At 45.8% G+C, this 26,847-nt stretch overlaps 1 protein-coding gene across 1 annotated transcript in view; it reads right to left on the bottom strand.

Annotated features, from left to right (window-relative positions):
- Positions 1–398: 398 nt before the first annotated feature.
- CARD11 (caspase recruitment domain family member 11) overlaps positions 399–26,847 on the bottom strand; it is a 213,658-nt gene continuing 187,209 nt past the window's right edge. The window contains exons 21-24 of the mRNA XM_040357039.1: positions 23,379–23,558; positions 21,242–21,366; positions 10,252–10,367; positions 399–845 (exon numbers count right to left, since the gene is read on the bottom strand). Of these exons, the coding sequence (XP_040212973.1) occupies positions 650–845; positions 10,252–10,367; positions 21,242–21,366; positions 23,379–23,558 (617 nt within the window). The 3' untranslated portion in view covers positions 399–649. The remainder of the gene's footprint in view (positions 846–10,251; positions 10,368–21,241; positions 21,367–23,378; positions 23,559–26,847) is intronic.

Genomic DNA, 26,847 nt, shown 5'->3' with positions numbered 1-26,847 from the left:
AACTGGTGTGTTTTTTTTTTTTTTAGGGCAGGGCTGCTGTAACCAACACCTCCAATCTCATCTCATTGATTGGACTACAGTTGGCTGACACCTCACTCCAATTAGCTCTTGGAGATGTCATTAGTCTAGGGGTTCACATACTTTTTCCACCTGCACTGTGAATGATTACATGGTGTATATTGTTGTGACTTAGATGAAGATCAGATCAGATTTTATGACCAATTTGTGCAGAAATCCATATAATTTTAAAGGGGTTCACATACATTTTATTGCAACTGTATATATATATATATCAGTGAAGTTAGTTGAGTCTCTTGTTTGAAGGAAAAAAAATCCAGTATGGATGTATATTGCCACGGATATGCATCAAGAAAGAGAAATTTCATTAGGTAGTGAAATGATTTTTTAGTATTAGTTTGCATTTAATAAGCCAAAAGCTCATATAGCAATCCCCTAATCTTCCTTTTAATCTTCTTCTCAGTCTCTTTTCTTTAACGTTAACAATAAAACACTGCAATTTGTACATTCTATCACACACTATACATATAATTAACTTATTAATAAACCTTTCTTATTTATATGAACATGCAAAATACAATGTTATGGTTTGGTGTATGAATATGACAAATGTTCATTTAATTTAAATAAGTTAATAGTCTATCCAGATGGTTTTACGCTGCTCTTCTGAAATTTTTTCCTTGATTACTCTTATAAAATCATCAACGGTGTTCCATGCATCTGCCTCTATTGTTGCATAGAGACAAGGAAGAGCTTCAAGTTCCTTCTCCTTTTGGCGACATGTACGTAAAAACTCCTCTTCGTTCTCTTGTTTTGAAAGTAGCCTCCTGCAGTAGAAGATTTCTTTGTGAAATTTCATAATGTAAGAAAAAAAATGTTTTCACTTTAGGTACAATAAAATTGTAGGCAACAGTTCCAAAAGCTAAATGTTTTTGGGGGGTTATAATATTGTGATGCTCTATGCTGCTCCTCATACTTTACTGTCACATGCCTTTAGCACAATATTTCAGTATTATTGGAAATATGCAATTTTTGTGCAGGATAGAGTGGGGGCAGCACCAGTGGCGGTTCGTCTATAGAGGGCGCTGGAGCGCCGCCCCTCTGGCTCTCGCACTGCATTGATTACAATAACATAGATTCATGCATTGCATAAATCTATGTTATTGTTGCCAGCCGCTGTCGCCGAGTCCGACTATTCAGATGGCCGGACGTGAGCGCCGGGCACCTGAATAACGGCAGCTGGTTGGCTGTGTGGAAGTGCCTATCAGAGCCAGCGGCTCTGATAGGCTTTCCGAGTACAGCCCTTGGCTCCCGGAAACGTATCTATGGGACGTACGGGTGGTGCGTTCCTTAGATAAGACTGACAGGCGTCTCAGCCAATCAGGTTCACCGGTTCACTGGTTTACCAGTAACCTGATTGGCTGAAGCGTCATCGAGGGCGGGAGAAGACATCGAGGGAAGTGGAAGGAGGATGGCTGGCCCCCAGAAAGGTAAGTGCCGGGCGGGGGCATTATACAGGGCACAGTGGCGACAATGGGCACAGTGGCGACAATGGGCACAGTGGCGACAATTAAAGGGCACAGTGGCAACAATTAAAGGGCACAGTGGCGACAATTGACACAGTGGCTGCGTTTGATGGCATGGCACAGTGGCTGCGTTTGATGGCGTGGCAAAGTGGTGACAATTGATGGCACAGTGGCTGCGTTTGATGGCATGGCACAGTGGTGACAATTGATGGCATGGCACAGTGACTGCGTTTTATGACATGGCACAGTGGTGACAATTGATGGCACAGTGACTGCATTTGATGGCATGGCACAGTGGTGACAATTGATGGCACAGTGGCTGCATTTGATGGCATGGCGAAGTGGCTGTGTTTGATGGCACAGTGGCTGCATTTGATGGACACAGTGAGGCTGCAATTGTTTTTTTTTTTCGTTTGCGCCCCCCAAAAATTTTGAGCACCAGCCGCCACTGGGCATCACAGTGACTAAGTGGTTAGCACTTCAGCCCCACAGCACTAGGGACATCGGTCTGGGACCTTAGATTTTAAGCTCCTTGAGGCCCGATTCGCAGGTTGCGTATTGCAGGTGCATTTTGAATTTTTCAATACATGCTTTTCATCCATTGAAGTTTATGGAACCAAAAAACAGAAAAAATGTATATGCCCTTTCCATAAAATGCACAGATGTGAACTACATCCATAGGAAACCATGTTAAATTGACCTTAGTGTGTTTCTGCAAAACTAAAAACTTGCTAAAAATAGGTTCACATAGGTGTGAACCAGGCCTGAGGGCAGGGACTGATGTGAATGTGCGATAAATAAAATGTAAAGCGCTGGATAAATTGATGGCGCTATTACCGTACCTCTCGAAAATAAATAATAATAGGAGGATAGAAAACTTGTTTGGCCTGTCATCTGTTGGGAAGATGAATCTACTCTATTTTTCATGGTGACCTTTCCAAGACCAAAAGTTTGAGAAAATACAAAATTATAGTCATTGGACCAGGAATAGCGGGGAAACCAATGGGGATGCTTATTCCAGCAACAACTAAGAAAGAATTTCACTCACTTTGGAGAGAATTAATCTCTTCCCAATTTTTTACAGGACAGGAATTCTCTCCAATGGGACACAGACAGCAATGTTTTTTAACAGTTCCCTACTCCCTACACTTTAAAGCTTAACTCCAGACTCGCAAACCCCCCACTCACAGCTGTCAGCTGCTTTATTGAAAGCCACACAGGGAGATTGGTGATTATAATTTCCCCCGCACCGCCGCACTGATCATCCCTGAGTGTTCAGGTATCGGATTAAGCATTGGGAGCATTTTAAGGAGTACAATTACTTCTGCAAATGCTCAGTATCGGCACCAATACTGATACTAGTATCGGTATCGGTGCAACCCTAATAGCATTGTTTGTTTTCTAAAGATTTCAGCATTACTGGATCATACACTAGCATGTCTTTTTTATTCAATAAAATTACACCTACTGACCATGTGGGCCTCAGCAGTGGCGGCTGGTGCTCAAAATTTTTGGGGGGGCGCAAACGGAAAAAAATAAATAAAATTGCAGCCTCACTGTGCCTATCAAATGCAGCCACTGTGCCATCAATTGTCACCACTGTACCATGCCATCAAAAGCAGTCACTGTGCCCTCAATTGTCGCCACTGTGCCCATTGTTGCCACTGTGCATGTCACTGTGCTGTGCCCTTTAATTGTTGCCACTGTGCCCATTGTTGTCACTGTGCTGTGCCCTTTAATTGTTGCCACTGTGCCCATTGTTGTCACTGTGCTGTGCCCTTTAATTGTTGCCACAGTGCCCATTGTTGTCACTGTGCTGTGCCCTTTAATTGCTGCCGCTGTGCCCATTGTTGTCACTGTGCTGTGCCCTTTAATTGATGCCACTGTGCCATTTGTCGCCTCTGTGCCTATTGTCGCCGCTGTTCCCTGTAAAATGCACTTACCGAGAATATTCTTTTCTCCAAGATCTGGAGAGGATGACACTTATATCCACTTACAAAAGCCCTCCTTCAATGCCATAAACACTTGCTTACCCTTTGTCTCATTCAGATAATTCTTAAACATATGGAACAATCGTTGCAGGCTCTGCTGCATCATGAATTGATTGGCACTACATCCAGTAACGTGGAGTAGGTACTTACTTCTAAACCAGGGCACTCTGCGCTCTATAACCTCGCTGATGCTTCTGCTTCTGCTTCCATGTCCATCACGATGTCTTCTCCCGCCTCGGTGAATCAGGGAACCTGATTGGCTGAAACGGCCAGTCTTATCCAAGAAAGCCCCCTTACGTTCCGAGGATAGACCTTCCGGGAGACTAGGGCTGTACTCGGAGAGCCGCTGGCTCTGATAGGCACTTCCGCTCAGCCAACCAGCTGCCGTTATTCAGGTAACCGGCGCCCTATGTCCGGTTATCTGAATAGACCAGCTGGCAACCAACAATAACATACATTCGTGCAATACAATGCATGCATGTATGTTATTTGCGAGAGGGGGTGGCGCTGCAGCGCCCTCTATAGACGGCCGCCATCACTGCAGTTAAAAAGTAAAAAAGAAATTTTAAGACAAATAAAAATTCTTAAAGGGCCCCTTTTTTGCAAACACAGTGCCTCTGTGTTCTAATTCATGAATATGCTCCTGCCCACATTTAACACTTTGACATGTGATTATGCCTGCGTGCAGGTCCAAGGCGGGTGCACCCGCATCTGCCAGCAGCTCTGCACGGAGGACGGCACTAATCTGCCGTCTGAATGATCCCTAAGAATGCTAGTTGCTTGACTGTCCTTTGGTTCTTGAGTATCTGTCACAAAAAAAGTGTGCACCAATACAAGTCAAGTACTTAGAACTTACTTGTTTTTGGGAAGTAAGTCAGAAGATATTGATGCCAGCTCTGCGTGCCAGCCAGTGACCTAGCATTTTTAGTGGTAGGTCAACAAAGCGATCTTTCTTCTTTCAAGAGAGGTATTCTTTAAAACTGCAGACCTAATCACCTTTACATTTATAACCCTTTGCATGATATGCATTACCATTTTTCTCTTCCGTTCATAGACGGACACAGCCTTCTTTGACATTAGGGTTATGCTTCTTCCTACCAGGAGAGTTTAGGCAGAATTTAACAGCACTTAAAGTGTTAAAACCTTTCCTTCGTGCCGCTCCTCCCAGGGGGCGTGGCTCCCCCAGGCATAACCCACACCCTGCTCTAGGAGCCTCAGTCTTTTTCTGCCTAACGACAGGAGAGTCAGGCCCTCTCTGGAGTTCCTGTACTCTGGATTATTTTTCTGGCGATTTTTCTCGCTTTTATTTTTTTTGTTCCTGCATTTTTGAATCCTGCGATTCTTCTATCAACAGCCGACTGGGTGACAGGCTGGGTCCTCGACTCTTGTAGTCCCCCCATGTTCGGCCATTGAGCGTGTGCCGGGGAACTTCGGTTCTAGGGCTCACATATGACCGGTCTCTATGGCTGTGTCACAGTGTGTCTGGCCGACAGCCATGCCGTTTACGGACGTTGGTTCTGTCTGGGATACCTCCAGCCGGGTAGTCGCAGGACGGGTAAGTAGTGGCCCCTTACTCAGGTAAGTGGTCTGGCTGGAATGTTTCCCTGGGGAGGTCGACTGAGGGTCCGCCCTGCTTTCCTCTCTCCCCTTCCTCTCCCTCCTTCCCCTGACTGGGTAGTGGCTGTGAAGGGGGCCTCCTGGGTTTTCTTTATTACCACCGGGGCCCGTGTGTTGTTGGGGGACTGTGTTGTTACTCTGGGGGGTGCTGCTGTGTGCTGCTGTGTTATATGAGGTGATTTTTACCTCAGACGGCGGCCATCTTGGATTCTTCCCTGAGGTGACAGACACAGCACAGCCTCTGGTCTTTTGTGGCAGTTTTAGTGCTGTGAAACACTGTGATTCTTCCCTGAGGTGACAGACACAGCACATCCTCTGGTCTGTGGGACAGTTTTAGTGCTGTGAAACGCTGCGTTTCTTCCCTGAGGTGACAGACACAGCACAGCCTCTGGTCTCTTGTGATGATTCTTCCCTGAGGTGACAGACACATCACAGCCAGCACATCAGAGCACACCTCAGGTTTTCAACTCTCTTTGCAGCTGGGTGGGGTGGTGAGCACCAGGTGCCCCCATGCTCTGCATTAGCTGCAAGGAGGTGATCAGTGGGGATTTTTTGTCCTGCCTTGCAGGGTGGGTGACTCAGCGCTGGCGCTATGGAACCTGAGCCAGGTCTCCCTCTCCACTAGGCCTGAGTTAACCCTTAACGCCCCTTCCCCTGCCACATCTGTTATGTTGGATGTCCTGGGTTTCTTGCCAGGTTTGAAGCAGCTAGTGCCCGGATGGGGGGTTAAAAAGCGCCCCCTCCCTGAGCCTGCTTCTGGGGATGCCTCTGACATGGAATCTGGTTCTGGTATGTCAGAGGCTGCGGGCTTGACCCACATGGATAGTGAGGATGTCTATGCTGCAGTGTCAGTTGCTGGCAAGATTTTGTTGGAGCTATTGTTTCTGCGGTGCGTGAGACTCTAAAAATTGAGGTTGTGGCGGAGACACCACTGTGTCAGTACCTTTTGGATTCCACAGACCGCCACGCACCGCTGAAGTGTTTCCTTGTGTTCCTTATTTGGACAATATGTTATGCAAGGAATGGGATGCACCGCAAAAAGTTTGTAAAAAAACCCGTTACCCCCTCGAGGGGGACTTTAAAAAAAAAAGTGTGTCTCTCCTCTGCCAGTGCACCCCCTATGTCCAGACTGAGCAGGGCCGTCACATTGCCTGTGGAAGGGGCTCCTGCGTTTCAGGATCCCGTTGATAGGAGAGTGGAGGCCGTGGCCCGCTCCCTATTCACGGTGGTGGGTTCGGCGGTGAGGCCGGCTCTGGCCGGGCCCTGGTCAGGCCACGACTGACAGGCCGAAGCTCCTGCTGCAGGAGCTGGAAGAAGGGGACGCTTCCGAGTCCTCTAGGGACCTGGCTGAACGATTAGTTCAGGGTCAGAAGTTTCTCTGCGAGGCGGCCATGGATACGTTCCGGGGCTTCCGTCTATGCAGGGTTCTGCGCCGCCTTGTGTGGCTGAAGAGCTGGTCTGCGGACTAGTCCTCTAAGGAGGCCTTGGTGATGGCCTTTAAGGGTGAACGGTCTTTTTGGGACTTCCCTGGATGGCATCATTATGGATGCCACGGGTGGTAAGCGCATGCTGTTCCCACAGTCTGGGAAGGGCTAGGGACCTCGCCCTGTGCAAGGACCCTCCTTGACTACCTCCGAGCGTTTTTTCGCCCGCCATGTGCGGTGGGGGTAGGTCTACATGGTGCTTAAATCCCCGCCGCGGGGTAGCAGCGCACCTGATACCGCATGCCTAACAAGTCTGCGGACTTACCTGCTTCCGCCTGTAGGTCTGCTCCTGCCCGTCTCTCGGGTGGGAGACTGGCTTTGCACGTTCATGGCTCGGTGGAGGTCTCTCCTCTCCGACCGTTGGGGTTGCGAAGTGGTTTCCTTGGGGTACAAGATTGAGTTTCTCTCTTGTCTGCCAAACAGGTTTTTTTCCCTCTGGCCTCCTCCGGTTTGCCGGTTGGCTCTGTCAGGGGCTGTCCAGGATCTTCTGGTCAGGGGAGTGATTGTGCCAGTTCCCTCGTTGGAACGGTCTCAGGGGTTTCTACTCCATTCTGTTTGTGTCCCCACGGAGGATGGGGCCCGGTCAATCCTGGGCCTCAAGTCCCTTGTTTGTTTTGTCAAGGTGCAAACTTTCAGGTGGTGTCAATTCGCTTGGTAATAGCGGCACTCCATCAGGGGGATTTTTGTTCTGGCATCCTTGGATGTCATGAACGTGTACCTACATGTTCGCGTATCCTCAAAGCACCAGAGTTTCTGTGCTTTGCGGTCGGTTTTAATTGGTGTCCTTCCCATTCAGCATGTTTTCGCCAAGGTGCTCGTCCCGATACTGGCCCGGCTGTGTCAGCGGGGGTTTGTTATCATGGGATGTCTGGACGACATTCTCCTTCGAGCTTCTTCGAGCTCTGCATTGGTGGAGCCGTGTCTATCACGTGTTACCTGGGCTAGTCCTGGATTCCGCCGGGGCGGGAGTGTTTTTCTCCTAACGGACAAACTTCAGACTCTGCTATCTGCTGTGCAGCAGTTGCCGACCCAGAAGCGGTCATCTCTGCATTTCTGCAGGAAGGTTCTGGGTCCGTTGGTGGCCTCGTTCGAGGCGGTTCTGTATGTCCAATTCCACGCCAGGGTACTAAGGTGGGAATTGCTGTCACGATGGGACTAGCTTCCGTCATCTCTGGATTGCCAGATTCAATTGAGTCCTCTGATCATGTCTCCCCTGGTGTGGTGGCTGGCGTTTCCGGTGCTTCGGGCCGGAAAGTCGTTTTTTTCTGCAGGCCACTGGACAGTGGTCACGATGGATGCCAGCCTCTCTGGTTGGGGAGGGGCGCTTGGGGCACCCAGTTAGCCCAGGGGCACTGGACTCAGGTGGAGTCCTGCCTACTGATCAACGTTCTGGAGCTCCGAGCAATCAAGCTTTGCCTTGCCAGGTGGTCCCTGGATCCACAGGGCCGACAGGTCAGGATCCTGTCCGATGACACCACGGCCATGGCGTAGGTTGATCATCAGGGAGGCACACTGAGTTCTGTTGCAGCGAGAGGGGTCGCGCACATCCTTTCGGTAGGCCGAAGGGTCCGTTCCGGCTCTATCGGCCGGGTACATTCCGGGAATACGGAATTGGCTAGCCGACTACCTAAGTCGCACTGCACTGGGCCAAGGAGAGTGGTCTCTCCACCCGCAGGTGTTTCGGGGTCTGTGCCGAAAGTGGGGCACTCCGGGCGTGGACCTTCTAGCGTCCCGTCTCTATCGGTAGGTGCCACGGTTCGTGGCCAGGTTTAGGGACCCGTGGGCGGACGCGTCAGGCGCATTGGTGGCTCCTTGGGGTCACTGTCGCCTACTTTACACCTTCCCTCCTCGGAAGCATCTTCCTCGCCTGCTGCGCAGAGTGGAAGCTGTAGGGATTCTATTAGTCCTGATTGCCCCAGATTGTCCGCGTCGCTTCTGGTACGCGGACCTGATGCGTCTGGTGGCAGATGCCCCCTAGCGTCTTTCCCTGGGAATTGATCTTCTGTTACAGGGTCCGATCTTCCACCCTGTTTCACAGCCACCGGCCTTAGCGGCGTGGCTGTTGAGAGCAAGGGGCTTAGGGACCGAGGCCTATTGGGCTCGGTGGTCTCTGCCGTGCTGCGTGCACGGAAGTCTATCTCACGTAGGTTTTTTCCTCATGCATGGAAGGCCTACATCTCTGTGTGTGTGGAGATGAACTGGCACTCTCGTACATGCGTTGTGTACAGGGTTCTGCTGTCTTTGCAGCAGGGTGTGGTTCAGGCTCTCGCCTTACGTACGGTTAGGAGCCAGATTTCTGCTCTGGCTGTTTTTACTTGCATCGACCCTTGGAGTTGCACTCCTGGGTGCGTACATTGGGTCAGGGGGTCTGGCAGGTGGCCCCTCCGGTGCGCCCTCCATTACCCCCATGGGACTTGATTTTAGTCCTTTCAGTGCTTCGGGATGCTCCCTTTGAGGATATTCGGGAGGTTTTTTTGTTTATTGTCACAAAAGGTGATTTTATTTCTGGTAGCAATTACCTCGATCAGACGTGTGTCTGTTTGATCTGGCGGCCTTCTCTTGCAAGGCTCCCTGCTTGGTCATCCGTAAGGATGAGGTGGTGCTGCGGCCGCAGCCGTTTTTTCTCCCTAAGGTCGTTTCGGCTTTTCACATTGATGTGGACATTGTTCTTCCATCCTTATGTCCTTGGACGAAATGCCAGGAGGAGGCCACTTTGCATCCTCTGGATGTGGTTCGGGCCCTACGAGTGTACTTATATGGTACGGTTCCGTTCCGGAAGTCGGGCTCACTGTTCGTGTCAGTGGCTGGCCCTACAAGAGGGCCTGGCAGTCTCGTCGGCCACCGTTCCTAGGTGGTTCCGACGGATTGTGCTTCAGGCCTATGCCCTGAGGGGGCGTGCGCCCCCCTTTCGGGTTGTGGCGCATTCGACCAGGGCGATCGGGGCCTCTTGGGCTTCCGGCATCATGCCTCTGTGTTACAGCGGTGTTAGGATGCATCCTGGTCGTCAATCCACACTGTTTCAAAGTTTTACGAGGTGGATGTGTGTGCATCTTTTGATGCCTTCCTCAGCCGCAGGTGTTACGGGCGGCAGTTTATGTTTGGAGTTTCTCCGTTGAGCAACTCCGGTTTTTGTTTGGGGTGTAACCTGGTTTGCTGTGTTACTTTCCCACCCCTCTAATTTTTTGACACTGCTTGGGGACGTCCCTAATGTCAAAGAAGGCTGTGTCCGTCTATGAACGGAAGAGAAAATAGGATTTTTGTACTCACCGTAAAATCCATTTCTCTGAGTTCATAGACGGACACAGCACCCACCCCTCCTTGGTTTGTACTGCTTGTTACGAACTGAGGCTCCTAGAGCAGGGTGTAGGTTATGCCTGGGGGAGCCACGCCCCCTGGGAGGAGCGGCACGAAGGAAAGGTTTTAACACTTTAAGTGCTGTTAAATTCTGCCTAAACTTTCCTGGTAGGAAGAAGCATAACCCTAATGTCAAAGAAGGCTGTGTCCTCCTATGAACTCAGAGAAATGGATTTTACGGTGAGTACAAAAATCCTATTTTTTGTCACTTCTTCATTTTTACATTTGAAACTGGTTATATAGACATCACAGAAACATTACCTAAACCTTTTCAAGTTTTTCTCAGAAACCTTGATGAAGAGGATGATGGGAAAAATTTTAGCCTTGATTAGTTCTTTTGCACATTCCAGTCCAACATCCAGTAAGCAGTGTTTATTCTACAAAAAAAAAGAAATGACATTTTGTTTGCTAATTAAATAAAGTGACAAAATAGAATTAAGAGAACACAGAATATGTATGAGTGAGCAGCTTTCCTATGACATTCAAACTGGGCAAAACGTTTAGTTGTTGCATGCCAGAATTGCGTGGATAAAGCTCACCGCAAATGAAAATATCCGGACTCAACTCTCTTCTGACTCGCCAAATGCAGCCGGTTTAATTTATTGAGAAGCACTTGATTATTTTACATGTGAGAGTTCTTAAAAAAAAATGTAATACACAGTGGCCCAGATTCAAGTAGAATCGCGCAATATTTGCGTGGGCAAAGAGCAAATTTTTTTCTCTGCGCCCACGCAAATATTGCGCTTTGCCCCGCGATTCACGGAGCAGTTGCTCCGTAAATTGCGCGGGCAATATGCTAAGCAGCCGGGCGCAAGGCTGCCTAATGTAAATGATCCCGCCGGGGGCGGGAATCATTTAAATTAGGCGCGCTCCCGCGCCGAGCGAACAGCGCATGCTCCGTCGGGAAACTTTCCCGACGTGCATTGCGGCAAATGATGTCGCAAGGACGTCATTTGCTTGTAAGTGAACGTGAATGGCGTCCAGCGCCATTCACGGTTCACTTACGTAAACGACGTTAAATTTGAACGTCGCGAGCGGGAGGCGCAGCTATACTTTAGCATTGGCTGCGCCTGCTATTAGCAGGAGCAACCTTATGCTAAAGGCGCCGTACGGAAACTCCGTACCTTGCGTAGGCAGGGCCCGCGCAACTTTTGTGAATCGGTGGTAGTATGCAATTTGCATACTACACGCCGATCACAAAGGCCGCCCCCCCTAGCGGCCAACGCAAGAATGCAGCCTGGGATGTGAAGGCATAAGGAGGCTTATGTTTATCACATCCTAGGCTGCATTCGGTGTAACGAGGTTCCTGAATCAGGAGCACTCTTTACACCGGAGCAAGTAAGCACTTGCGCCGCGCAACTATGGTTGCGCGGGCGCAAGTGCTTCTTGAATCTGGGCCAGTGTTTTGCAGAATCACACTGTTGTGGCATATTTATATATTCTGTATTTAGGTCGGAAGAAATGTGATAAAGTCAGAATGCTTTCACAAATATATATTTGTATTGTTTATTTTTTTATCAATTTACAAAATGCAAAGTGAGGGTTCAGCCCAACCCCTGAAAAACAGCCCCACACTATAATCCCCCCCCCCCCCATAAAGACATTGATGAGCAAGCTTGGGGTGGAGGAACTTTACTGGACTGCACAGAGTCCTGACCTCAACCCGATAGAACACCTTTGGGATAAATTAGAGTGCATACTGCGAGCCAGGCCTTCTCGTCCAACATCAGTGCCTAACTTCACAAATGCGCTTTTGGAAGAATGGTCAAACATTCCCACAGACACACTCCTAAACCTTGTGGACAGCCTTCCCAGAAGAGTTGAAGCGGTTATAGCTACAAAGGGTTGGCCAACTCAATATTGACTAAGACTGGGATGCCATTAACCACTTAAGGACCGAGCCTGTTTTTCAGACTCGGTGTTTACAAGTTAAAACACGTTTTTTGCTAGAAAATTACTTAGAACCCCCAAACATTATAGATGCAGTGGTTCTTAACCTGGGTTCGATCGAACCCCAGGGGTTCGGTGAGTCAGTCGCGTGGGTTTGGCGGAGGTCAAGACACACACCCGACTCATATGATTCGTGATGACATGCCCCACTTGTCCATCATTGGCTGCAGGTGATCACGCAACATCGCTTGGCCTATCTGTGCTGCAGGGAATTTGGCGCGCCTAGTAGTCGAATTGTAACTGTTGTGATGGTACGTCGTGTTATTTCTTTCTTAATATTTTAATCCCTTCATACTAACTATGTCGAGCAAAAAAAGAAAGTGGTCGGACGAATATGTACAATATGGATTCACATGTATAACGGAACGTGATGGGAGTCAGCGTCCTAACTGCATGATTTACAATGCCAAATTGAGCAATTCTAGTCTAGTACCGGCAAAACTAAGAGAACACTTCCTTAAAGCGGTGGTTCACCCTGCAGAACAACATTTCAGCATAAAATCCGGCATAGTAGCGCGAGCTACACTATGCCGGTCTTAATTTTTTTATCCCCGTACTCACGGTTATATCGTACATAGACGATTCCGTCTGCCACGGGGAATGGGCGTTCCTAGCAAGAGGGAGGGTGATTGACAGCCGGCTCTGGCACGTCACGCTCCCCGAAGACAGCCGGAGTAGGTCTCAGCTCTTCACGGCGCCTGCGCACAGGCTATGCGCAGGCGCCATGAAGAGCCAAGCCTATTTCGGCTATTTCCGGAGAAGCGTGACGTGCCAGGGCCGGCCGTCAATCACCTTCCCTCTCCATAGGAATGCCCATTCCCCGGAATCTTCTATGTACGATATAACAGTGAGTACGGGGATAAAAAAATACAGACAGGCATACTGTAGCTCGCGCTACTATGCCGAATTTAATGCTAGAGGGAAACATTTTTTTTTTTTTTTTTTATATAGGGTGAACCCCCGCTTTAAGTTGCATGGAGATGGAAAATACAAGAACACAACGCTCGCTGAATTCAAGGTGATGAGAGCCAGATTCGATGAAAAGGCTAGTCTCCCTGTTCTCGGCTTTGTACCCATCAACAAACCGATCCTCATAGCATCGTACGAAGTTGCTTACCTGATCGCAAAGCAGGACAAACCACACACCATTGGTGAAACACTCATAAAACCAGCTGTGTTGAAGATGGCGAATATCATGCTGGGAAAAGCGGCTGAAGTTAAGTTATCCCAAATTCCTCTTTCAAATGACACCATCAGCGACAGAATAGAGGACATGAGCAAAGACATCTTGGCTCAAGTAGTTGCAGATCTGATTTCAAGCCCACCAATCTAAGCCAGCTTGCAGTATTTGTGCGCTATGTGAAAGACGACGTGATAAAGGAAGATTTTTTATTTTGTAAGCCTCTTACAACAACAACTAAGGCAGCCGATGTGAAGAAACTTGTGGATGACTTCTTCACAAGACATCAATCTTTCGTGGGATATGGTTTCTGCAGTTTGTTCGGATGGAGCTCCAGCCATGCTGGGAAGAAAGTCTGGTTTTGGTGCACAGGCATGCGTTGGCAACAAAAACCTTGCCTCCAAAACTGGCAGAAGTATTAAAAATTGTAGTGGAATGTGTGAACTATGTGCGAAATAGTGCTCTGAGGCACCGCATCTTCAGGTAGCTGTGTAAAGAAATGGGATCTGAATTCAAGGTACTTCTGTACCATTCTAACGTTCGGTGGTTATCCCGGGGACAGGTGCTGAATCGTGTTTTTGCCGTGCGTGTGGAATTAGCCCTGTTTTTGCAAGAGCACCAACATTGTCATGCAGATTGCATCAAAAATTCTGAGTTTATTCTCATTTTAGCGTACATGACTGATATCTTCGCAGCTCTCAATCAACAGATGCAGGGCGGTGGAGTCAACATCATCGAAGCGGAAGAAAACCTGAAGGCTTTTCAAAAAAAGCTACCGTTATGGAAACGACGAATAGAGAACGATAACTTTGCAAACTTTCCCCTGCTAGACAACTGTGTAAATAAGATCGAAGATGTATCTGGAATCGGAGACATTTCTGTACTCGTGGAACTGAAGCAAGCAATTGCCACGCACTTAGATGAGCTTGCAAAGTCTCTCGACGGATACTTCCCTACAAGAGAGTCATATCCAGCATGGGTGAGACAGATGTTCATGTTTAGTGTTGAGACAACAGATGTCAATGATGAATACCTCGATGAAATCATTGAACTTCAGCAGAGCCAGGTTCAACAGCAACTCTTCAGAACAGCAACGCTCTCAACGTTTTGGTGTCAACAAATGGTAATGTACCCTGTTATTGCTAAGAAAGCTCTGGAGATTTTCATACCGTTTGTTACAACATATCTTTGCGAGCAATCCTTTGAGGATGCTGGGCATAAAAATGAAGAAAAGGAACAGACTTTGTTGCGAAAATGACATGAGAGTGGCACTTGCCAAGGTGAGACCTGGTTCACACTGGGGCGACTCGTCAGGCGACGCAGCCGCCTGACAAGTCGCGTCCTATTCTAGTGAATAGAACCGTTCTAGTAGGAGCGACGCAAGTCGCTCCGACTTAGAAAAAGGTTCTTGTACTACTTCGGGGGCGACCTGCATTGACTTCTATACAGAAGTAATTTTGCAAGTCGCCTTAGATGTCGTCTTCATGTCGCCTGGCCGAGTCGCCCCCAAAGTCGTGCTGCCCCTGTGTGAACCGGCTCTAAAGCCGCGCATTTCTGAACTGGTCTCTGAAAGACAACAGCAGAAGTCACACTGATTTGCAGTAAATATTCATTATTATGTTTTTGTTTTTGTGTGAAAATCATGTTTTAATGGTTTTGTTCTTTGTTCTTAATGGTTTTGTTCTTTAATGATATTGTTCATTTTGTGCACCTATTTATAAATATATACCTAAATATACACCTATGTTTTGAATAAAAAAAAAACATATTTTATTTTTCCAATTAAGAAGAGTTCGGTGAATGCGGATATGAAACTGGTGGGGTTCAGTACCTCCAACAAGGTTAAGAACCACTGCCCTAGAGAATAAAACGGCGGTCATTGCAATACTTTTTGTCACACCGTATTTGCACAGCAGTCTTACAAGCGCACTTTTTTTTTTAAATAAAAAAATAAGACAACAGTAAAGTTAGCCCATTTTTTTATTATATTGTGAAAGATAATGTTACACCGAGTAAATTGATACCCAACATGTCACGCTTCAAAATTGCGCCCGCTCGTGGAATGGCGTCAAACTTTTACCCTTAAAAATCTCCATAGGCGACATTTAAAAAATTCTACAGATTGCATGTTTTGAGTTACAGAGGAGGTCTAGGGCTAGAACTATTGCTCTCGGTCTCACAATCGTGGCGATACCGCACATGTGTGGTTTGCACATCGTTTTCATATGCAGGCGCTGCTCACGTATGCGTTCGCTTCTGCACGTGAGCTAGTCGGGACAGAGCGCTTTAAAAAAAAATATATTTTTTTTTCTTATTTATTTAACCCCTTCCCGACCGCCGCATGTATACATACGTTGGCAGAATGGCACGTACAGGCACATTGGCGTACCTGTACGTCCCTGCCTTCTAGCGGGTGGGGGGTCCGATCGGGACCCCCCCCCCACTACATGTGGCGGGCGGGTTCCCTCGGGGAGCGATCCGGGACAACGGCGCGGCTATTTGTTTATAGCCGCTCCGTCGCGATCGCTCCCCAGAGCTGAAGAACGGGGAGAGCCGTATGTAAACACGGCTTCCCCGTGCTTCACTGTGGCGCTGCATCGATCGAGTGATCCCTTATATAGGGAGACTCGATCGATGACGTCATTCCTACAGCCACACCCCCCTACAGTTGTAAACACACACTAAGTGAACACTAACCCCTACAGCGCCCCCTGTGGTTAACTCCCAAACTGCAACTGTCATTTTCACAATAAACAATGCAATTTAAATGCATTTTTTGCTGTGAAAATTAAATGGTCCCAAAAATGTGTCAAAATTGTCCGAAGTGTCCGCCATAATGTCGCAGTCACTAAAAAAATCGCTGATCGCCGCCATTAGTAGTAAACAAAAAAATAATTAATAAAAATGCAATAAAACTATCCCCTATTTTGTAAACGCTATAAATTTTGCGCAAACCAATCGATAAACGCTTATTGCGATTTTTTTTGCCAAAAATAGGTAGAAGAATACGTATCGGCCTAAACTGAGGAAAAAAAAAATGTTATATATGTTTTTGGGGGATATTTATTATAGCAAAAAGTAAAAAATATTGCATTTTTTTCAAAATTGTCGCTCTATTTTTGTTTATAGCGCAAAAAATAAAAACCACAGAGGTGATCAAATACCACCAAAAGAAAGCTCTATTTGTGGGGAAAAAAGGACGCCAATTTTGTTTGGGAGCCATGTCGCACGACCGCGCAATTGTCTGTTAAAGCGACGCAGTCCCGAACTGTAAAAACCCCTTGGGTCATGTAGCAGCATATTGGTCCGGTCCTTAAGTGGTTAACTTTATTTTATTGATTTAAAAAAATTGTGTCACTTTATTCCTAGTACAAGGATGTAAACATCCCTTGTAATAGAAAAAAGCATGACAGGTCCTCTTGAATACGAGATCTGGGGTCAAAAAGATCTCATATTTGGATTTGCAATAAAAAAAAATGGACCTTTTAAGGCCCCGTACACACCAAAGGATCGTTTCCAGCGGATAAATCCTCTGGCTGATTTGGATCTGATGGCTGGATCTGATGGCTGATTTGGATCTGATGGCTGTACTCACCATCAGATCGAAATACGTGCGGAATCCATCCGCGGTGACGTGCGCGACGCTGGAAGGTAAAGACTTCCATGCATGCGTCGAATCATTACGACGCATGCGAGGGAGGGGAGCGGACGGATTGATCCGGTGAGTCTGTACAGACCACCGGATCAATCCGCTGGACAGGATTCAAGCAGATAGATTTCTTAGCATGCTATGAAATTTTTATCCGCTTGAAATCCGTCGGCTGGCTTTTTATCCGCCGATAAATGTCCGCTAGGCCGTACACATGACCGGATCTATCCGCTGGAACTGATCTGCGGATAAATCACAGCGGATAGATCCAGTCGTGTGTACAAGGCCGAAGATGTATGGGCGGAAGAAATGTTTTGACATCGCTTCCGCCCTGCTATGGTATGGAGACGGGTGGGGGCCATCTTCCCCTCCCTTGTATCCATTCCCAGCAATGTGAAGGACCCGATCGCCTCTGCCGCTACCGACGGCTCTGGTCAGCCGCCACCGATAACGGTGATCTTGCGGCGAATCCGCCGCAGAGACCACCATTATCGGAAACACGACTGCCCTCTGAAAATATGGATACCTCGGTTGTGGCAGTATACTTACAATATAGTGTACTTGACAATATAGTGTGTGTATATATATATATATATGTAACGCTATTGGTAACCAGTCCTGGTAGTTTCTACTGATACCCAATAGGTACATGTGAATGTCCCAGACCCACTTGTTGATAAATGCCCTAGGCACATTCCTTCTCAGGGTGAAAGTCATTTTTCCCCCGGGTGGTGGTGGATTAATTAAGGGGGCCAGTCACATTGAATACATTTTAGATGTTTTAATAATGCATGTGCATAAAGAGTGGGAAGGAGGGTGGAGGGAACAAAGGATACCTGAGGGTTCCATTAACAATACACAGTCTCTGGTCTCATGCATGTTCTTCTCACTAATATCAATCCTTCTGTCAAAGAACTTTGCTGGATGGAATAAATCTCATAAATGTGGCTCCTTGTCAACTGAGGTTCCTGTGTATCCTCAGCTCTTGTCTGTGACTGAAGACTCCCCCCCTTCTGTCTCCTGCCTCTGAGTAAGTACACCAAGGCAAATAAGGGTTCTCAGAGCACCCCTTTTTTTTTTAGAGTTCCCTTTACACCAGAGGCCACAGTGCTTCCCCTTACATCAGAGTCCTCTCTGTAGAACATGAGTTCTCAGTGTTCCCCCTTAAATCAAGGTTCCCAGAGCATCACTTATGTCAGAATCCCCAGAGTTCTCCCTTACATTAGAGTCTACAGTGAAAGGGAACTCTGCAAGTTCAGATGTAAAAGGGGAACTCTGTGGACTCAGATGTAAAGGGGCACTCTTGTTATTAACTTCATATGATTAGAAATGTTATGTAATAGCAAAACATATGTATAGTGGCGCCGCTAAAGTGTTCGGGTTTGACTTGAAGAAACACTACCCTCAACACTCCATACCTCTAGGCCCAAAGGCCTGAGGCCTAGATAAGTGGATCACACAGACATCCTCTCAGGGAAAGTCCCTGGAGGAGAAGAGAGAGAGCAGGAAGTGACTCAGATATTTAACCACTTCCCTACCCGCCCATAGGCATATGACGTCCACAGATGGGATCTCCCATCCTGGGTGGACGTCATATGATGTCCTGGGGCTGCGGTGGCTCAACGCGATTTGCACTGCGCTGACAAGCCATTCACCTCTGCAGCTAGGGGTTCGGATCCCGGTCTCGGCTACATGTGAATTGAGTTTGGTGGTCTCAGCCCGGCTCCCGGTGGGTGTGCTATGCGAGGTAAGCCTGTGCTTAGGACGCCCACCCCCCTCCCACAAAAAGGGCGGGCTGTGTTTAGGATCCCCTCACACACCCGCCATTGCCACCCGGGGCATGGAGAAAGGTGGCAGAATGCCTCTGGGGGAGGCCTGCCTACTCCCAACTCCTGCAGTCCGGCTCCTCTCTCGAGTACACGCACAAAAATACACTTTAAAAAGAAAAGAAAAATATGACGTCCTGGGCTTTTCGGCTGTCTAGGGGGGGGGGGGGGCGTGTGCGCCCGTGGCATTGCTGGGACCTAGTGCGTGTGCCCAGCGGCCGCAATGGAGTAAACACACAGATCCATGTCCTGTCAGCGGTGAGGAGACCGATGTGTTTTCCTAGTACAGAGGAACACCAATCGGTCTCCTCCCCTTGTGAGTCCCCTCCCTCTACAGTTAGAATCACACACTAGGGAACATATTTAACCCCTTCAGTGCCCCTAGTGTTAACCCCTTCCCTACCAGACACATTTACACAGTATTCAGTTCAGTTTTGTAGCACTAATCGCTGTATAAATGTGAATGGTCCCAAAAATGTGTCAAAAGTGTCCGAAATCGCAGATTGTCGCCATTACTGGTAAAAAAATAAAAATACATAAAAATGCAATAAATCTATCCCCTATTTTGTAGACGCTATAACTTTTGCACAAACCAATTAATACGCTTATTGTGATTTTTTTTTTTACCAAAAATATGTAGAAGAATAATGGGCCAAATTCTCAAAAAACCTGCCTAACTTAACTTTCAGCAGTTAAGTTACACAGGCGTTAAATTTCTACCTAAGTGCCCGATCCACAAAGCACTTACCTAGAAATTACACGCCGTGTAACCTAAGTGCCTCTGTCGCAAGGCGGTCGTCTGATCGAGGGGGCGATTCCTATTCAAATGAGGCGCGCTCCCGCGCCGGACGTTCGGCGCATGCGTGTGACGTCATTTTTCCCTACGTGCATCGCGCGAACGTACTTTACGCCGGGCTTTGTGGATCGCGACGGGACAATAAAGTTGCGTCGGGTAAAAAAAAAAATAAGCGCCGGGAAAAAAAAATCGAAATTTAAAAAAAAACGCGGCGATCGAAAAAAAGGTTTGTTTTTACAAGGTCTAAACAGTTTAGGCCTTGTAAAAGCATCCCTAATTTTACGCATGCAAAACGTAACTTACGCAGAAAACACAAAGCTAAAAAGCTTTGTGGATCTGCCTAAGTACTCATTTGCATACGCAAATCGGCATTTCGACTCGAAATGCCCCCAGCGGCGGATGCGGTACTGCATCCTAAGATCCGACAGTGTAAGTCTATTACAGATGTCGGATCTTCTGACTATCTTTGGAAAAATCCTTCTGAGGATTGTTTCCAAAGATAGCCACAGGGATACGCAGGCTGAACAGCAGTTCCGCCTGCGTATCTCCTTTGAAGATTTGGCCCAATATGTATTGGCATAAACTGTGGAAAATTTTATTTTTTTTTATAGATTTTTTGGGGATATTTATTATAGCAAAAAGTAAAACATATTGAATTTTTTTCAAAATTGTCGCTCTATTTTTGTTTATAGCGCAAAAAATAAAAACCGCAGAGGTGATCAAATACCACCAAAAGAAAGCTCTATTTGTGGGAAAAAAAGGGAGTCAATTTTGTTTGGGAGCCACGTCTCACGACCACGCAATTGTCAGTTAAAGCAACGCAGTGCCCAATCGCAAAAAGTGCTCTGGTATGGAAGGGGGTAAATTCTTCTGGGGCTGAAGTGGTTAATGGCTCTCCCAGCATGCACAACAGGCCTGCTGATTTGCCAAGAGTAAAATATCTATAATGTACAATAATATCTCTAGCACACCCTGCTGGAGAACACTCACACAGCATGTGACTGAGAATAAACACTGGACAATGAACACTGACTGAAACTACACTAACAGATCACAAACCATACACAACAAAAAGAATTTAGAAAATCACTATATATATATATATATATATATATATATAACATTTCATTTATTTATATGAATAATTTCTTTCAATGATTTAACATATAGGAATTTTCGGTCTATGAGTGTATATATAATCACATTTAGTTAAATGTAGCGCTGCGTTTATCATAGGGATGGGCCAATAGAAATATGTGGGGTTGGGAGAAAATAAAAACAAAAGGACAATAACCTTCCTGTTGGGCCACGAATACCATCTGAACAGCAGCAGCACTGTTCCTACACTGCATTCACAAGAACACACCTCACATTTAAATTTCCTTGTCTAAAAACATGTAAAAAATATATACAAATTTAAAAAAGGCTGCAGGCTTGGACAGGAGGATCAATAGCCATGATAGCGGGTCTTAAATGGGTAAAATGTTCTCCTGGTATTGCAAAGGTAAAACAGCCTTCTCTTGCACAGCTTGGCATGCAACAAGGAACTCGCTCCCCTCGGCCTCTACAAGCAACACAAAGCTGTCTGTGAATACCTAATGCATTAAGGAACAGAAAAAATGTTGCGCTATTAATAAAAACTAAGCTAAACAAACAGTTGATAACAAAAAATGCATTACAGCACTAAAACTTGGACCTTTGAGGTCAGGCAACAGCAGCTGATCAGAAATAAGTGTTACCTATTCAGGCCCTGAAGATTTGCCTGTGTGAAGTGCAGCATGAAATGTGTTACCCCCACACCTCATTATTATGGACATTTTTCCAGCGAAAGTCACCACTGATTACTGTACCTTAGCAACAACAGCTTCGATATTAGCAGATGTAATACATTCATAGGTACTTGTGTTCCTCTCTCTGGAGTAGATAATAAGCTCACATTCATGTTTCTTCTGAAATTCAGCCTTTGTTGCGATTTCTATGATGAAACACATTTATAATTAACATACAAATGTTAAGAATCAAAGTGTATCTATAGCAAAATGTTTATTTTTTATTTTGGATGGACTAGGAAATAGTTGAAACCAAAGAAAGTTGTATTGTTTTATTTATTTTTTGCCTGTGTCCCAGTGTTCCAGAGACATGAAGGAACTGTATGATTTTTCGATTTTCCCATTACTTTCTGTCTTTATGATGATGTTCACCAAAACCTGCGGAGAGGGTGAATCTGCCCAGTGGGGACACAGCAATAAAAACCTGCTTTCTCTACTATACCCAGGACCAATCAAAAATGTTTGGGCCAGAAAAACTATTTAACCACTTGCTGACCAGCGGCAACATGGCTCGGCTGGGCAAAACAACGTTATGTTGCGTTGCTTTGCCCTGTGGCCACTAGAGGCGCGCGCGCTGCTCGCCCCCAGAGCCGAAGCGAGTGCCCAGCAGAGCGAGAATCGGGAGCTGTTTGTGTAAACACACAGCTCCCAGTTCTTTTAGGGGAGAAATGACTGATTGTATGTTCATAAAAAGTATGAACAGCGATCTGTCATTTCCCCTAGTAAGTCCCACCTCCCCTTCAGTTAGAACACAGAGAGGGAACACAATTAACCTCTTGATCGCCCCCTAGTGTTAAATCCCTTCCCTGCCAGTGACATTTTCACAGTAATCCGTGCATTTTTATAACGTATCACTGTAAAATTGTCAATGGTCCCAAAAATGTGTCAAAAGTGTCCGATCTGTCCGCCATAATGTCGCAGTCCCGATAAAAATTGCAGATCGCCGCCATTACTAACTTTTGCGCAAACCAATCAATTTACGCTTATTGGAAAAAAAGTTTACCAAAAATATGTAGAATACATATCGGCCTAAACTGAGGAAAAACATAAAAAAAAAAATGGGAATATTTATTATAGCAAAAAGTAAAAAGCTATTGTGTTTTTTTCAAAATTGTCGCTGTTCTTTTGTTAATAGCGCAAAAAATAAAAACCGCAAAGGTGATCAAGCACCAAAAGAAAGCTCTATTTGTGGAAAAAAAAGGACGCAAATTTTGTTTGGGTACAACGTCGCACGACCGCGCAATTGTCAGTGCCAAATTGTAAAAAGTGCTCTGGTCAGGAAGGGGGTAAAATCTTCCGGGGCTGAAGTGGTTAATGTGCTAAACTTAAAACAACTTATGAAAGATTCTTTATCAAATACATTATCATATCTGGGGTTACATTGTTCCGTGTGTTTGCTTCAATTAGATTTCCGCTTTTTATGTGAAAAGCTCTTGCTTACCATTTGCTTAAGGCCCAATGGAGCCTTCAGTTTACATTATCCAAATTGTTTCCCAATGCATACAAACAAAAGTTTATTTTTAAAAGCAGCAACAACCTGATTAGAAAAGCCTGTCCCCGGCATCTTCGGAGTGGAGAAGCTTTTTGTGGCTCTTTCTTTCTTTCTTTCTTTCGGTAAGTTGTAATCTCGTTTCATGGTCTGAAATACCCCTACAGAGTCAGACCTATACCTCTGAAATTAGGAAAGCTTGTGCTTCCTGTTCATTGGAGAGCTCTTTTTTCTATTCTGCTGCCTATCAGATGTGCATTCTTCACTCCTGTACCCTCTACTCACTTGTGATCCCTGCACTCTGTGCATACTTACTCTTGACCTAGAGCAGAGTGGGCTCAGGTTATATTTAACCATACCCCTTCAAGCCCCTGCCACTGTAAGTGCTACACGCACCACATTATTACTTTGCATAGGGGGACCAAGGGTGCCTCAGGTCTTTCACAATCCTAGCTATGCCCCTGGGTCCCACTCTGCAGCTGCTGGCAGGGGACAGGGTTTATGTTCAGGCTGTGGCTGCTTTAGAAAGAAAATTATAAAGACATTATCCACCTTTTGTTTTTATTTTCCTGGAATGTAGTTATATGATTTAAACTAAAGGTACAGTAAGGTTTTAAGTTGGAGCCCCTCTACTGAACCTGTATGATTTATTATCTAAATGTTATTTACCTGGCTTACACATGTTGAAGTCCACTGCACCAGGACTGTTTATAAGCTTTTGAATGATAGGCTTTGCCATTGTGCAAGGTGCAAACAGGACTGGTCTCTTTTTTTCAATGTGGATGGGGTGTACCAAACTGTAGGGCACCAAGTTGAAATTTTTTTTTATCTCATGATCAGGATCCAAATCTAGAAAAAAAAATCATTTCACAAGAGATTTCAGGGTTGGAATGATTTAAATAGCCGTTTTCTTTTTTCATGATTGATTAGCGCAAAGCCATTAACTGGTAACATGTAAACTTAAAAAAAAATATTGGTTAAAGCTGGATTAATATATATATATATATATATATATATATATATATATATAAAGGTGCAAAAAAAAAAAGGTCTATATTGCACTTCTCGGCGCCACAATGATAAAATTACAAATTCTGAGACTCCTCTTAAAACTAAATAAATTAGCTAAAAGAGTAACTGAATATAAAAACAGAATATAACTAATATCAAAGTGTATTAAAACAGTGATACAAGAAAAGACAGCAGCGGTTTAAAGTATAGAATGAGCAATCTCATAGAATACACAAATATAAAACATTGATATCAAGTCCTGGAACCATGAATAGTCCGAATAATAAAACAGCGCTAAAAAATTGCATGAGTGTCCAAATACACAAAACACTTGAATGATGACGTGGCAACAGTAAGTCATAACATGGTGAGTGCTTCTAGGGATAAAATCTGTAGTGCACCCTACACCAGCTCCAAATCTTCACCACAAGTGAGGCACTCTCCCCCTCCGGGGTACAAACTCACCAGAACGATGAATAATGTAATCCTTAAATAATAAATTCTCTCACTTCAACTTCCGTCATCACTACCGGGGGCAGCATGGGTTAAAATTCAGATAGATTCATATTGTAATATGATTCAATAGTGTAATCCTGCTTTTATGAATAATAAATAACCCCAATGCAACAATCCCCCGTTTCAAATGCACGTGCAATTTTACAACTTGTTATTGTTAAAGAGCATAAAGTTAGGAATGTATTCACCGCTGTCTGGTCCAAAGAAGCGCCCGTGTTGCGAACATGGCATTAGAGTATTCCTTCCTGGTTTGGGCCAGCAGACGGTGGATCGCATGTGTCACTTCCTGGTTACAGTCACGCCGTTGTAGCCACACCCTGACCAGTTTCGTCGCTTCCCGACTTCAACAGAGGATGCTGTGACAGAAGCACCCCGGACATCCTCTTATGTCTAAAATAATCCTATGTCCACTAGGGGCATAGGATGACTGAGAAATTATATCTTGGACTACCTGAGATGGGATTATTATGTAATTATTATCGACAATATATTCCAGGATATCTGTAAAGAACTATTTACTGTTTGTTGATTCTGAACTCAACGGGTTAATTGTAAGAGTGACTCATTCATACTGTTAGATGCCAATGTCCTCACCTCCAGCCACCTGTCTGTTCTCTGTGCTAATTGACCCTGCTATTGTGTGAAGATGTCCTGTGTTTACACTTATGACAATGTGTATTGTATAGCAGGAGACGTGACGTCTACTCTGAAAGGTCATATCTGAGTCGCCTAGTCTGGGTAAATGATTAGTTAATTAGCTCATGTTAATTTATGTTCTGGTTACCTCCTCTAACTGTATATATGGTTGTATTATTTGTTCTATTAAAGACTCCATGTTCAGTAGACAAACCAGTATCGTCTCGTTGTGTGCTTGAGAGCAGCTGGAATATCTGATATCTATATCCAGACTGATAGGAAGCAGTATAAATGACGGAAGCACTCAAGCGGAGTGTGGGACGTTCCGTTACAGATGTCTCATTACCAAGGTGTCACACAAGAAACATCTCATGATGGGTAAAAGCAAAACCCTTTGCAAACCTTATTGTTGCAAAACATATTGATAGCATTGGTTACAGAAGGATTTCTAAACTTCTGAATGTTCTTGAGCACTGTTGGGGCCATAATCCGGAAGTGGAAAGAACATAATTTCACCATAAACCAGCCATGACCAGGCGCTACTCGCAAGATTTCTGACAGAGGAGTGAAAATAATTGTCAGAAGAGTTGTCCAAGAGCCAAGGACCACTTGTGGGGAGCTTCAGAAAGTCCTGGAAATAGCAGGTACAATTGTTTCAAAGAAAACAATAAGTAATACACTCAACCACCAAAGACCAAAAGTAGGTGTGAGAAACTAAGTACATCAATGTCGGTACCCGTGAAGAGTCCTGGGTAGCAGAACATATGCAGCTATTTATATTTCTAGGAAAGGCTAGACCAAAAATAGGCCTTATTTCAGGACAACATTGTAGGCCCAGTAGAAGGGTCAAGCAGGACAACACCAACCCAACCTCTCGACCGAGCAAGGGAAAACCATAGTAATATAAGTTTTTACTTTAACTAATATAGCAAACACTATGGCACCAAGCCATTGACTCATTTAGCTATCAGGTGAACGTTGAGAATATACAGAATATCAAATATATCATCTACATCTCCTATAGCAGGGTAGGCAACCTTAAAGAGGTGGAGATCTATCTGAACAACATGGGCCCAGTGTCGCCTCCTAACACCTGAATGAAACCTCGAAATGCCATACTATATGTCGCAATCGCGTGCATTGCACCGCAATCATAAGTTTAAATCCGTAGTAAGGAGGTACCATATTACCTTCTGCACTTGTGAATGAGCCCTTAGTTGAATTCGGCAGCGGCACCCTTAGGGCTTGTTCACACAAGTTGGAGGGTAGTAAAACCCTGTGGTTAAGTTGTGGATTTACCGCCCCCACCCCCATTAGTTCCTGAGGCAGCAGTCAAAGGTGTACACATGCTGCAGCAGGAATTAACCCCCCTGTTGCTTTTTTTGGTTGTTACCACATGCCAATAGCAACCCATTCAAGCAGGGGTGTTGCTAGGGGGGGGATTGACTGCTTGGTGGGGGGGTAGGCTCCCTTGTTGGATGCTGCCTGGGTCACCAGTGCCCATCCATGCTGACCACTAAACTGACCTACCAGACCCCTACACTGACCCCCCTGACACATATACACTGACCCCCCCTGACACCTACATTGATCTCCATGACACCTACACTGACCCCCTGACACCTACACTGAGCCCCCTGACACCTACACTGAGCCCCCTGACACCTACACTGACCCCCCTGACACCTACACTGACCCCCCTGACACATACACTGACCCCCTGACACATACACTGACCCCCAACACATACACTGACTCCCCGTCACATACAAAGACCCCCCTCTGACATGTGACAGTCTTGACACTCCTGCAGCTCAGCCTTACCGTAGGTGTCACTTGAGTCAGTTGGCTTCACTATTTATACTGTGTTCACACTGATCCTACACGAAAGTTGGACGACTTCTGATCCAACTTTGCCCAGTGATTTCATGTCCGACTTACATGGGACTTTAATGAATGGAATCCGACTTTGATC

This window comes from Rana temporaria, chromosome 6, assembly GCF_905171775.1.
Source record: "Rana temporaria chromosome 6, aRanTem1.1, whole genome shotgun sequence".
Lineage (NCBI taxonomy): Eukaryota > Metazoa > Chordata > Amphibia > Anura > Ranidae > Rana > Rana temporaria.
The sequence above is the reverse complement of the archived record's forward strand: the minus strand, read 5'-3'. Positions and strand labels throughout refer to the sequence as shown.